This window comes from Prionailurus viverrinus, chromosome A2 (assembly GCF_022837055.1).
Source record: "Prionailurus viverrinus isolate Anna chromosome A2, UM_Priviv_1.0, whole genome shotgun sequence".
NCBI classification, from domain to species: Eukaryota; Metazoa; Chordata; class Mammalia; order Carnivora; family Felidae; genus Prionailurus; species Prionailurus viverrinus.
The window spans coordinates 165,146,502-165,160,952 of NC_062562.1; the positions used below are offsets into that span (position 1 = coordinate 165,146,502).

Sequence of the window (14,451 nt, forward strand, 5' to 3'; positions counted from 1 at the left end):
GATCACAGGCCCCTTTGAGAATCTCTGGATTCTTGGGATTCAGACATCTTCAAAGCCTGTGAATGAACTTCCACCACCCAGGTTACGATTTCTGCTCTTTGGTGCTCTGCAAGGTCTTTGCATTAGCGCCTGCCACAACAAGTGCACGAAAGGGAATAGGAAGTTGACTGTTGGTTACAGCAGACTTCAGGCTGTCGAGGTCTGCTGTGTGACGAAGGAAGGAGTGAAGGAAGGAAGGAAGTCCAAAGTAAGACGAAGCATTCTTTCATAAGCTCCATTCTCATTGAGCTATTTTGTCTGAAGCTGGTTCTTACGTGTTCAGCTTTCCTGTTTGTCGGCTCCTAGAAACTTCCGCCCTCTACCTGCCCACCCTTAGCGTGCGGAGTTTGAGGTGGTTGGGAAAATACGTCTAATGTAAAAGGCGTCTGGGCAGGGAAAACAGGGTAGCAGACTAACATGGCAGGGCAGGACGAGGACAGAGCAGAGCCCGCCATTCACGAAAGGCCCGTTAGCCAGAGGAACGAGGGAGGCCTCAATCTGTCATGGAAGTCACAGGGCCTCTGAGACGTGCGATCACAACCAGTGAGTTTTCCTGAGAGGTGCAGCCTTTCCTGATACAGAGACCTAAGAGAAGCTGCCGCTTCAGACCTTCGCCGAGAGTACGTTCTCCAGCCGTCTCTACGAGAGCGGCCTGTGCCGAAGATGCACAGTCCCTTGGGTGGATCCCAAGAGAACACCGAGCACACGGGTAGCCTTCCGACCATCTGTTGTGACGTAGTAATAAAATTTAGATCACTCAGAAGCATGAATATACACTGTATACCCGTTAGGTTATCTTTCAAAATAACAAGCACCCAGTTTTGAGATTCGGCAGCAGAAGATTCTTGGTTGGTCGTGTTGGGTGTTCAATTAAAAGCAGTTCATATCTTTTGACAGCCACTTAAGGGGAGAATAGGCTCACAGGGGCTTCTTGGGACTTTCAAGGAGCTGGCCACTGTAACATGTTGGCCACACTGAGGTGGGCCGAGGGGAGCCATGGACAGACCCGGGCTTCCTCGGGAGCCCTCAGGGCACGCCATGAAACGGCCGTGGAGCAAGGCTGTGTGGTAGTCTTAGCCTGGAAGGGTTTTAAAAGAGTTGTGTGTGGTGGGATTTAAGAAATAAAAGTAAGTGAAAAACAATAGCAAAAAACAAAGCACCTCGTTAAAAGCACACTTCAAAATGTCAGATTTCACACAGGCGTGGTCCTTGTCCCTCCCCCAGCTCCTGCTTAATTCTTCCTCAGTATAAGCTGAGTTCTTTCCAGGAAATAGTCGGTTGGTCTGACCCGCATTTATATTTATTTTTTTAATTTAAACTCAAATTAGTTTACATACAGTGTGGTCTTGGCTTCAGGAGTAGAACCCAGGGATTCATCGCTTCTATATAACACCCAGGGCTCATGCCAACAAGTGTCCTTCCTCATCCCCGACACCCATCTTCCCCACCTCCCAACCCCCTACCCCCAGCAACCCTCAGTTTGTTCTCTGTATTGGAGAGTCTCTTACGGTCTGCCTCTCTCTCTGTATCTTATTTTTCCTTCCCTTGCCCTATGTTCATCTGTTGGCTTTCTCAAGTTCCACATATGAGATCTGTCTTTCTCTGACCGACTTACTTCGTTTAGCATAATACCCTCCAATTCCATCCACATTGTTGCAAGTGACAAGGTTTCGTTCTTTTTGATTGCCGAGTAATACTCCATTCACATCTTCTTTATGCATTCGTTTGTTGACGGACAGTTGGGCTCTCTCCATACTTTGGCTGTTGTCAATAGCGCTGCTGTAAACATTGGGGTGCATGTGCCTCTTTGAGCCAGCATTTTTGTATCCTTTCTGACCAGCATTTAGAAAGTGGGATCAGTTGCTATTTGAGGCTTATTCTAGGATACGATGACCAAAATCTCAAGAATACTTTTGAGTCATAATTAATCCATTCATTCATTCATTCATTCAGAGACAGCATGAGCAGGGGAAGAGGGGAGAGAGAATCCCCAAGCAGGCCTCACACTGTCAACACAGACCCTGATGTGGGACTCGAACTCAAGAACCATGAGATCATGACCTGAGCCAAAATCAGGAGTCAGCCGTTTAACCAAGACTGAGCCACCCAGGGGCCCCATTGAGTTGTGATTTTTTTTTCTAAAATGTTTATTTTTGAGAGAGACAGAGTGTGAGCAGGGGAGGGGCAGAGAGGAGGAGACACAGAATCCGAAGCAGGCTCCAGGCTGTCAGCACAGAGCCCGACGTGGGGCTCGAACTCGCCACCTGCGAGATCGTGACCTGAGCTAAAGTCAGCGCTTACCTGACTGAGCCGCCCAGGCCTCCTGTGCTGTGATCTTTAACAGCAAACAGATGTGCAGTTTGTGTGTGTCACCAGGTGATGACACCTCTCTGAAAGGACATGGAGTCAGAACCCCTCGTTGTACTTCATTTAGGATTTCCCTGTGGTCTGTCCAGGACTGGTTCCTGCAGGTCTCACCCTTGGGTGTTGTCGTGCATGAGCGTCAGACCCAGGGTGACCCCGAGCTCTGTGTTTCTGAAGCTGCAGCTGTGGGGGATGCCCCTCCTCCGTGCCTCTGACAGGAACCAGACTCTCTCTTGTTGTTTCTGGGAGATTTCTCCCCAAGGTGATGGAGCATAACAGTGATTATTCATGATGCTGGTTCTGGGACAAGATATTGCTTGAGAGATCTAGGTTTGCAGCTTGCCCCACAGTCTCCGTGTGTGGGCAGGGGTGTCCGTAGAAGATTCTCTGTGTGTGGGCAGAGGCGCCCCTAGAAGGTTCTCTGTGTGTGGGCAGGGGCGCCCCTAAAAGGTTCTCTGTGTGTGGGCAGGGGCGCCCCCAGAAGGTTCACCACGTGGGCATGGGTGCCCTGAGAAGGTTCTGTGTGTGGGCAGAGGCGCCCCAAGAAGGTTCTCTGTGGGTGGTCAGGGGCGCCCCGAGAAGGTTCTGTGTGTGTGGGCAGGGGCACCCCGAGAATGTTCACCATGAGGGCAGGGGTGCCCCCAGAAGGTTCACCGTGTGGGCAGGGGCACCCCGAGAAGGTTCTCTGTGTGTGGGCAGGGGCACCCCCAGAAGGTTCACTGTGTGGGCAGGGGCGCCCCCAGAAGGTTCTCTGTGTGTGGGCAGGAGCGCCCCGAGAAGGTCTCACGGGGGCGTCCGTAGAGGCGGAAGAGGCCGCGGTCTGGGCTCCCTGGGGACCGTGCCACAGCGCTCAGGGAACACTGAAGCACACAGGTGAGGACCGGCCGTGAGGGGTGCTTCTGGCGGCAGAAGGCCTTCTGGTTCCTTGTGTCTGGTGTGTATTCGCAGAGTCTGGCCGAGGGGGGTCCCCCCGGGGTCTGCGGTGCGCAGCGTTGCTTTCCTTCCAGCAGAAAGGGGCCGCCGCAGGGCCGGGGGGCAGCCCCGCGGTTGCTCAGGGCTCTGGGCTGCACGGCGCTTCTCCCCCCAGCGAGGCCGTGGGCGTTTCAGCCCAGAGTCAGCCCCGGTTCCCGGCCTCGCCAGCCCCGATCGGCCGGCATCAGTGGGCTGGATGGAGACTTCTTTTTTTTTTTTTTTTTTAAATTAAAAAAAAAAAATTTTTTTTAACGTTTATTTATTTTTGAGACAGAGAGAGACAGAGCATGAATGGGGGAGGGTCAGAGAGAGAGGGAGACACAGAATCGGAAGCAGGCTCCAGGCTCTGAGCCATCAGCACAGAGCCCAGTGCGGGGCTCGAACTCACGGACTGCGAGATTGTGACCTGAGCCGAAGTCGGCTGCTCAACCGACGGAGCCACCCAGGCGCCCCGTGGATGGAGACTTCTGACCGTGATGGAAACGTTAGCTCAACTGCTGGCTGCTTACTGACGCTTCCCCTGCCCCCCCCCCCCCCCCCCCCCACCACCGGCCATGGCTTGCTCAGAGACCCTCCTCTGGCAGTCTGTCCAGCCCGGTGACCCCAGGCCGCGTTGGGGTGGTGGGCAGTCCGCGGACAGGTCGCGAAGGTGGCATTTCCCTCTGCGGACGCTCGGGTGGAGATGGCGTACATCCCCAGGAAGGGGACAGGATCACTGGTGGCCTCTCGTGCACCTGCTCCTTCTCCTCCAGTCTCTGAGCTCACCTGTGTGTCTCTCCTCGAGGCTAAGCGGGTGCTGGTGGCTGTTGTGGGCGTTGGCGAGAAGGGGCGGTCTCTCTGTTCAGCACGAGGACGGCAGGTGTCAGGAAGGGCATGTTCTACCGTCATGTCAGCTGACCTGTAACCCGGGTCACTGGCGACAGGAAGGTCTGCTTCCCCGTTCTGTTCCGTGTGGTGAGGGATTTATGTTCAGACAGGACTTGGGTGGGTGTGGGGTGTTCCTGCAGTTACTCGGGGCTTTCGGGGAGAGCAGGGTTAGGTCTAATGTTTAGTGTCGCCAGATGGTCTTGAAGCGGGGCCTCTGGCTCCGGGAAGGATTACTTTATTTTCTTGTACACAGTTTTCTCAAGTGATACTTTCTGTAAAAAAGTTGTCAGGATATCCTGATTCTTGCTTTATTGTCGTAAATATTATCCTGTGTCCCGAAAGAACACAGTATTTGTCTTTCATCAACATCCGATAAGAGATTTAATACAGCTCCCCTCCCTCCCCCTCCCTCCCCCTCCCTCCCCTCCCTCCCCCTCCCACACAGGCTTCTGTCTGGCCGCTTAGGGGCATCTGAGAGTGATGGGGGGAGTGGGCAGCAGGGTGTCATTTCTCCACATGATCCCCTAGGGAACCCTTTGTCCCCAGCCTCACCCTTCCAGGAAGCTTCAAGTATTAATCGAAAGACTCCCCCACCCCAGTAATTATTACGGCAAGATAGCTAAAGATCCAGTGTTAATTTGGCTTTAGATTATTCTAGCAAGTCAGTGTGGGGGTTTATAGATTGTTTGAGCCTCTTGGTCCTTGTGAAGCTCTCTCGTTGTCGAGGGAGCTTGTGGAGCAGAATTGCTTTACGGCTTTGCTTGGTTATGATTAAGGAAAAGTGCGGAGAGAAGGAGTTTATGACACGGGAGCCAAACGCCACGAATGTACGCCGTGGGGTAGCACAGGCTTTGCTTCGGTTCTTACCTTCTTAGATAGGTCGAAGGGTGTTACTCACAGAAGCGGCGAGGCGGGTTACAGAACAGTGTGGGCCGGTGATTTCATCAAAGGAAACCCTCTGCTTTGTGTCTTCTAGAACGTCGTTCTCTCAGGAGGCTCCACAATGTTCAGGGACTTCGGACGTCGACTGCAGAGAGATTTAAAACGAGTGGTCGATGCCAGGCTGAGACTCAGCGAAGAGCTCAGCGGTGGCCGGATCAAGGTAGGAGGCGTCTCCGGGCCCCGAGCGCGCCTGGCTGTGCCCCCTCCCACAGAGCCCGAGGAGCCGGCCGGCCGGCTGGGGAGCCCGCGCCAGGGTTCAAGTCCCTTCCCCAGCCGCACCGTGAGATCACGCTCGAGGGTCGCTGATGCCGAACTCATCCCAAGAGTGTCGTTAAGGCTGGTGTCCCTACTGGGGTGGCACCAACCACTTCGTGACCCACCCCTGCCGGCGCTTTCTCTGTGATGACCAGGATCTACGGGGTTGGGACCAGTTGACAGTGAGGGTCTTTTATGTTTTTTTGGAGGTGTTCTCACGAAACTAAAGTAAGCACCCTTAGCGGGAGTCTCAGTGTGTTACCCGAAGGTAATCGTCGACGAGCTGCTGAGTTTCCCTGGGCTTCTGGGCAGGGCTGGGCCTCGGTGTAGACGGGACCAAATGCACACCCTCTGGCCTGGTGGAGTGACTGGTGGCAGATCTCTCACGGTGTTTTCGGGACGCGTGGCATTAGTTCTGTGACGCTGAAACATCTAATTTGTTTAGTAAAAAAAAAAAATCAACTGGGTTAGTTGCTTGGATTTCTTACTGTTTCAAACGCCTTTAGTTTCGTGAAAGATAACCCTTCCTTGATGTGGGCGCTTTGTTCTCTGTACCATCCCCGCTGGGGGCTGGGGCTGGGGGCTGGGGGCTGGGTGCGTTTGGCCGAGACCCTTCCTGTCAGAGGCTGTGCGTGGCCGATGCCACCACCGAGGCACTAGAACATCGGGGATGGGCCTCGAGCTGTCAGCTGGGAGGAGGCCCCTCGACGGTCAGCACTCAGGGCGGAGCTGTCCTCTTGCCTGCTGAGCGGTTGCTGGGTGACCAGTCGACCGCCCTGGCGACTCAACGTCCCTTACTCTCTTTCGCAGCCTAAGCCCGTGGAGGTTCAGGTGATAACGCATCATATGCAGCGCTATGCGGTGTGGTTTGGAGGCTCGATGCTGGCCTCAACTGTAAGTCCTTTTCTAGATTGTTGTCTGTTTTCATTTCTGCATTTTCTGTCGAGTTGGGATGCACGTTGCCCTGTGAAGGTTAAATAGTGCGTGGCTCTCAACAGTTGCACTTTTAATTCTGTGACGTATAAGAACCGTCTTAATGGTAACGTCCATCGCACGGCTAATCCTTCCTAATTAGGGCTTGCAGACAGTGTGGGTAAGCGGGATCCCAAAATAACCTCGATTCCCATGACTGCCCCAAGTAGTTTTTACTCTCCTCCTCACTCTGGGACGAGCTAGTGAGTCGCCAGTGTAGGGTGGCCCGCGGTTGGTTCGAGCGGAGGGTGAACACGTTCAAGAACTGAAGTGACCTCCGTCTGTAGTCGGGCCTCAGAGGGCGAGAACCTCACCACCGGGGTCTCCTTTGCGTGACGGTTTACTAGTCCTGTTCCTTTCCGGAAGGTGTCTGTACCGCTCCTAACCGCTGCCTCCCCTAGCCCGAGTTCTTTCAGGTGTGCCACACCAAGAAGGACTACGAGGAGTATGGCCCCAGCATCTGCCGCCACAACCCCGTCTTCGGAGTCATGTCCTAGTGTTCGCGTCGACGGCGTCTCCCGGTCACGCGGCGCCGGGCTGAGACCGCAGCTCCTGTACATAGTGGCGTCCAGTGTCGATGTCGAGAAGCGTGCTTGCGTCGCCGAATGCATGAGGCGGTTCCGTGCACGCCCCCCGTGTGCCCGCCATTCGACGGCCGCCCTCCCTCCCCGCGCCCTCCCCGCCTCCCCGCCTCCCCGCCTCCCCGCCTCCGAGCTTCTAGTCCGCGGAGAATTCTGAAGGAATTCACCTGCGACTTTAAAAATGGTGAGGAAATCCCCCCAGAAGATGGCGCAAACTGGTCCCCACGGGAAAGAATATGGGGCTGCACCCCCTTTTCCTCCCGGCCTATTTTTGTAAATAAAACGTTATAAACTTGAAATACAAATTGATGTTTATATTTCCTATTATTTTGTATTTCCTGGTATTTGGTACAACTGGCCGAGCCTAAGCACGAATAGATTTTGGTGTCTTGGAGTTGCTGTAAAAACGTTTCTACTTGTGAGGCATGTTCTGATGTGTCTGTAGGCAAACAAAACAAAGCAGCAAACTTTTTTGCCACATGTTTGCTAGAAAACGATCACTCTTTATTGGCGTCACATGAAGTTTCAACACTAAACGCTGTTGTACGAGAATCATTACAGATAATGTATCGCTTCATTTTCCTGTTTGACCTTTCTGGAACTGTTTCATAGAAGACGCTGGTTTGCCGTTGGAGTGTTGGATGAAATGCTACCGTGCACCGTTGTAATAAAAGCGGTTAGACTCTTTATACAGATTTCCTGTCGTGCTGTGCTGGTCTTTCCGTTTCCCCTTTGGGCTCATGCTTGTTCCAAAGGGTGTTGCGGTTTGTGTCCCGTCACCGGAGGATTTGGTGATCGGTACCGAGTCCGCGGAAGGACGTTTCCCAAAATGACGGGGACCGCCTGCCATCAGTGGCCACTCGGTCACCAGCGGCGCTCCGGATGCTCACGTGAGGGGCTCTGGATGTGGGGCGGGGAGGGTGCTTCTGCGGATTTCCAGCATCCCTTCCTTGGAACCCAGGACTCACCGCTGAGCTTCGAGTGGTTGCTCTGACGTTTGCAGAGTAGGTTGCTGGCTTAAGAGGTACTTGGCAAAAATAAGAGATTTAGTGTTGCCCCGTTCTTCACGTCATACGTCCCGTGTGACACCCTTACGGTACTTCTTCTAAGTCACGAAGTAGGTTTTATTCTCCGAAACTTAGCCTTCATAAAGAAACATTTAGTTTTATTATTTAAGTTTAGAAACGAGGTTGAGAACAGCAGTCAGTTCCCAGCGTGGAGAAATCTGAGTTTCCTCTGCCCGAGGCTGTCCCTGCCTGGTTCCTCCCATCCAAGTACTAACCAGGCCCAACCCTGCTTAGCTTCCGAGATCGGACGAGGTCGGGCGCGTTCAGGGTGGTATGGCCGTAGACCGTCCCTGCCTGGTTCCTGATTAATTGTCAGCGGCCCCAGACCCTCGTCTCCTCACTGGGGACTCTCAGACCACTCAGTTCTTACTTTGTCCAAACAAACAGCTTCTCTGCTTTCCCTCTGGGGCCTGCTGCTTCTCAGGACCACGGGTCTGTTCTGGTTTCTTGTGGTTTCTCCAGCCACTCTATCGCACTGAGTCCCGGGCCGCTCTGTCTGCCTTCACGCACACCCGTGCGTCCGACACGTGGCAGCAGGAGCGCCACGTGTCCTTCCACGTGGAACTTTGCCAAGCGGGGACCGTGCGTGACCTTCCTTAATCTTAACAACAGCTCTTGGAAATTGGCCTCACTGTTACCCCATTTTCCAGATAGGAAACCGTGGCTGAAAAGAATTCAGTGCGTGCTTACCAGCAGGTAGGAAGCAGAGAAGGCATTACCGATGTAAAGTGTGCTTTCCTGATTCTTGTCAAAGGAGGAGGAGAACTGTGACCAGCGGGGGGAGCGGGGGTCCAACCCGATGGCGTGAGCCTGTGCAGTGATTTCACGAGATGCTGGAATAAAAAGAGTTTGGAAACAGCCGCAGGAGCTAGCAAGCATTCCCCCTGTCATCCACATCCCTTGGTATGGAATGTGTTCTAGGAAGCTGCTGACACAGGATTTATAGCATGTTTTGATGTTGCATTATTTTCATTTTTGTCCGTAACGTTTTGCTCATGTTTCTTTTTTTTTTTTTTAAATGTTTATTTTTGAGACAGAGACAGAGCACGGATGGGGGAGGGGCAGAGAGAGAGACACACACAGAATCCGAAGCAGGCTCCAGGCTCCGAGCTGTGAGCACAGAGCCCGACGCGGGGCACAAACTCACGGACTGTGAAATCATTAACTGAGCTGAAGTCGAACGCCCAATCGACGGAGCCACCCAGGCGCCCCGCTAATACTGTTTCATCATGTGCGTGGACTTTGTTGTATTTCACAAGGCAAGTAAAAGAGTTTGAGCACTTAGAGCCATAATGGGCCCACAGTAAGTGTTCAATAAGTTTTAGCCATTGTTATTCTGTTCATAAAGCAATTATCATAGGGGCGCCTGGGTGGCTCCGTCGGTTAAGCGTCCGAATTCAGCTCAGGTCATGATCTTGCAGTTTGTGAGCTCGAGCCCCGCGTCGGGCTCTGTGCTGACAGGTCAGAGCTTGGAGCCTGCTTCGGATTCTGTGTCTCCCCCTCTGTCTGCCCCTTCCATGCTCATGCTCTGTCTCTCTCTGTCTCTCAATCATAAATTAAAAAAAAAAAACATTAAAAAAATTTAAAGCAGTTATTGTGTCCTGAGAGCCTTACTTGTCACAATTGCATTAAAAAATAGTTTTGGTGGGGGAAGGGAATTTTCGGTTCATGCATTCAATGGCCTTCAGAACTTTCAGTAAGAAGATATTTTTTTTTTTTTAACGTTTATTTATTTTTGAGACAGAGACAGAGCATGAACGGGGGAGGGTCACAGAGAGAGGCAGACACAGAATCAGAAGCAGGCTCCAGGCTCTGAGCTGTCAGCACAGAGCCTGACGCGGGGCTTGAACTCACAAACCATGAGATCATGACCTGAGCCGAAGTCGGACGCTTAACCGACTGAGCCACCCAGGCGCCCCAAGAAGATATTTTTTAAAAAAGATCTCTGTGTAGAGTTGTAGGATCTAAACGTCACCTGGCCTCTTGTTAGCATCGCACTGCTGATACAATCGAATCACTTTAACATCCATACAAAAGCCTCCGCTGCCGCACTGCTGCTGTCCCCCTGCCCAGCTCTGTGCTCTGAGCCGCTCTTTCATAACCAGCGCGAGGACATCTTTGGTTTGGGTCATGCTTGTTTCACAGGCACGCCTCAGGTGAATGCACCGAGACTGGCTGTCACTGGGTGGTCGCGGCGGCAGGTGTGGGCGCCCTGGAGTGAGCGACCCCCAGAAGGGCTCCTTCCTTCGGAGGGCTCCGGCATCCCCTCTGGACGAAGCCTCTTCCCCCGTCGGGCCAGCCTCTTCACGCTCCAGTGATGCCCTGTGGCCCTCCCTGGACGGAGGTCCTTGAAAATAGGGGACTGATCTTTGTACCCCTGGGGACCTTCCAATGCCTGGCACACGGTATGTGCCCAGTACCTTTCGAGATAAATTCCCGTTCACACGGAGACTCCCTCCCTGGTTTTTCCAGGCTGTGCGTGCTCTGCACTGACAACTGTTCTGTGTTTGGGTGATCTTATATGAAAGCTGGTTTTCTTTCTTTTTTTTTTTTTCATTTTTTTTTTCAACGTTTATTTATTTTTGGGACAGAGAGAGACAGAGCATGAACGGGGGAGGGGCAGAGAGAGAGGGAGACACAGAATCGGAAACAGGCTCCAGGCTCTGAGCCATCAGGCCAGAGCCTGACGCGGGGCTCGAACTCCCGGACCGCGAGATCGTGACCTGGCTGAAGTCGGATGCTTAATCGACTGCGCCACCCAGGTGCCCCTGAAAGCTGGTTTTCGAGCGTCTGGGACATTCACTCTCATTACCTTAAGACTTCCTTTTTTTTCCCCTTTGATTTCATTTAATTCATTTATTTTGAGAGAGACAGAGAGCAGGGGAGGGGCAGAGAGAGAGAGAGAGAGAGAGAGAGAGAATCCCAAGCAGGCTCTGCACTGTCTGTACAGAGCCCGACACGGGGCCGGAAGTCATGAACCGTGAAATCATGACCTGAGCCAAAACCAGGAGTCGGACGCTTGACCTACTGAGCCATCCAGGCCCCCCTTGACCTTAGGACTTGTGACGATAGAAAATCTCGTTCTGGACGGAGACTCTGGTAGATGTGCCGTGTGCTGGAAGGTGGGTATGTCATGTTGTCACATGTCTCGGAAGGTGGGCTTCCCTGAACGGTGGTTACCGCCTGCACTGGAATCGACAAGGGTCCAGTGGAGGAAATTTCCCCACACAGATCTTGAAGACCTCCGTATATTGTACGGTAGTAATAGTTCCTTCTCCAACTTAACCAATATGAATAACGAGCTCTTGTGTGACCGAACTCCTGATCGTTTCGTGATTAATTCATTCTTTACGATCCCTCCATTCTATCTCATTTGTAAAAATTACACTAGTGCAGACAAGCTTGTGAGGTTTAATCAGGTGCACAGCTCATTTACAACCACGAGAGAGCCCCATTAAAAATATTTATCTGTTAAATAATTCTTTACTTAATTGGAGAATATTTCATAACGTTTCGTTTAAAAGTAGCTGTCAGGCTTGTTAAGGAGAAATGTAAGTTGATTGGCAAAATAATTGTGTGGGGCTCTAATTGGCGATTATGTCAGTTTCACACGGTCAGATGGAAATAAATCTTTTTAAAAAGGAGAAAAGAAACTATAGCTTGATATTGGTATCATGGAAGATTTTTCTAATGTTAAGACGTTAGTTCCTTCTGCCCTGTGTTACGTCTCAAAAGTAAGCGGCTATTTATTCCCTGGTTGACTTTTACCCTTTTTTTAGCTTGGCGGGGGGTGCCATGGATGATTTCTAATTACGTGTGTATGCACAAATATATATTAGTTTAATGGTATTTGCTACTGAAAACTTCAGAACTTTTTAATTGGTAAAAATGAATATAACTTTAAATTATGAAAAAATTAATAATTAAAAACCTAAGGGGTTTATGGTGTCAAAATAGAAATGACATGTCCTGGCTGTATTTTCAGTATTAAGGGGTCAGATCAGCTGTCACAGTTGATCAGAGCTCCATTTAATTCCCTCTTGGCCACGTTAACACTTACTGCAGATGTATTCTGAGTAGTTTCCCACCAGATACCCTTTGGCCTTGAGTGATCTTTCTTCGTGCTTCTGGTGTGCGCTCGGCAGTGACACCAGATGATGGAGTGTTTCGGCGAGGTGCCCTTTGTGTCATTTGCTCATCGTAGTGCGGCGGGGCTGAGAATAAGGCGGAGAGCAGGTCGTCTGAGATCCCCAGTTCACACCCTGGCACGGCGCCTGGCTGGCGGCTGGGCCACTTGGGACATGCTCACCTCCCTCTCTGCCTCCATGAGCTGTGAGCCAATGGCAACGCGGCCAGGAGCCCGTTGGGGCGCCCTGCGGTGCGGAACATCCCAGAAGAGATGCTTGCTGGAAAGAGGAGAAGTGAGAGACGGCCGTGGGGGACACTGTTGTGTGAAGGAAGTGACACGAGAGTGTGGGGCTGCTCTCTCACAACTCCAGGGGGACCCCTTCAGGCTGCCGGCTATAGAAACCGCAGCACCCTCTGTTTGTGCGGCCCATCCTTTGTGCCTCAAGTTTTTATGTTTTTTAAGTTTATATATTTATTTCAAAAGAGAGAGAGAGCAAGCAGGGGAGGGCAGAGAGGGAGAGAGAGAATCCCAAGCAGGCTCTGCACTGTAAGTGAGGAGTCTGACAAGGGGCTTGAACTCATGAACCACGAGACCATGACCTGAGCTGAAGTCGGACACTTAACCGACTGAGCCACCTAGACACCCCCTCAAGGTGTTTTTAAACCAGGAAAAGCCATCATCTGTTGATGGTTGCTGGGTTCCGGGTGCTCCGCTAAGGTCCCCATTTTGTGACTGCACATTGTCTAGGGGCCTGTGAGCCACGGTGTGAAGGGGTCCGGGAACAAGTCACAAGGGCAGTTTTCAGTGCAGCACTAATGCCTGGTGTGGAAGGCAGGGGGGACATAAGGGTGTCCAGGATGGGGCTGGGGTGAGAGTTTTGGTCTTTCTCTTAACACATTTCAGTATATGTGCTGCCGAAGCGAGCACAGGTCTTTCTCTTAAGAATAAAGCCCTTAAGCAAGTGAAGAGGGATGATGAGATTCGCACAGACACGCCTGGGAGGTTGTGCCCAGAGCTGTAGCTTTTCTGGAGTCACTGAGCGAACCTGGAACAGGAGAGGTGAAGTCGGCTGGACGTGAACGCTGGTCTAGAGCTGGCGAACGTATGCATGAAGGTCAGAGTCTGATGTCTTACTCTGTAAAACAGCGGGCAAAGTCGATGAGGTGTGTCAGAGGGGAATCAGAAATCAGAACAATCGGAAACTGTGATCTCTGGATGAAGGTAGGGAATAGACTTTTTGAAATTTAGGATGCAGTTTTCAGCGTAAAAACTGAAAGATAATTTCTCTCGCTGTATTTAGAAATAGTCGGTCTTTTGCATTCTTAGCACGGTGCTTTATTTCTTTTGCAGAAAAAGAGCGACTGTGATTTGCCCGTTACCAGGGATACTTGAGAACTGTCAAAGAATTTAGGATAACAGCATGGTGTACAGTACTCCTCATAATAATTAGAAATAAGCCATCTAGGGAAATAAGTAGTGAGCTGTAAAAGTACAAACGACTAAGTGATATTTTCCACTGATGTTTCCCATCTCAGCTGGGCTAGTCTATGTGCTTGCATTTCTGATTATGTAGCCATTTTCTTGAACGAAATTAGTAGGTTTTCACATGTATTCATTAGGTCTTATGTCCGCAGTAAATTAAACTTTATAGGTAATCGAAACATCATTGTGTGATATAATTACAGCTCTCAGAATTAGAGTTTAAGAATGTTATTGCAGTAGGACGTACAACTTAAATGTCCCCTAATGGCAAAGATTAACAGCATTATAAACTTTCTAGAAATACGCGGCTCGTGGTCCTGGTTGACTGTTGAGTAACTTTTTTTTAATTAAGTCTTTTTTTAAGATTCTTTATTTTTAATTTATTTTTTGTTTATTTATTTTTGAGACAGAGAGAGACAGAGCATGAACGGGGGAGGGTCAGAGAGAGGGAGACACAGAATCTGAAACAGGCTCCAGGCTCTGAGCCGTCAGCACAGGGCCCGACGCGGGGCTCGAACTCACAAACTGGGAGATCAAGACCTGAGCTAAAGTTGGACGCCTAATCGACTGAGCCACCCAGGCACCCCCAGATCATTAACTTCTAAAAGGGCCGACAAGCTCTTGCGTGCATACTCAACGGACAGCCTTGTTTCCAGGTGGGAGCGTGCCCTGGAACATAGCGTGGTCACCCAACCCCGCGTGGTGACCTGTGTAATGAATTTGGGTGCCAGCGTCCTGAAAAGTTACATTCACAACGCGGTTAAGCATGGGTGCCTGATCT

General features: G+C 51.2%; 1 protein-coding gene across 8 annotated transcripts in view; it reads left to right on the forward strand.

Moving 5' to 3' along the window:
• The window catches only part of ACTR3B (actin related protein 3B), a 100,354-nt gene extending 92,675 nt beyond the window's left edge, over positions 1 to 7,679 (forward strand). For 6 of the 8 annotated variants that reach the window (XM_047844620.1, XM_047844633.1, XM_047844613.1 and 3 more), the window contains one exon: positions 5,219 to 6,391. In XM_047844620.1, coding sequence (XP_047700576.1) covers positions 5,219 to 5,587 — 369 coding nt within the window. In that variant the 3' untranslated portion in view covers positions 5,588 to 6,391. Of the gene's footprint in view, positions 1 to 5,218; positions 6,392 to 6,812 lie in introns of those variants that run through there. The other 2 variants (XM_047844625.1, XR_007149036.1) reach the window with 2 other exon arrangements.
• The last annotated feature ends 6,772 nt before the right edge of the window (positions 7,680 to 14,451 follow it).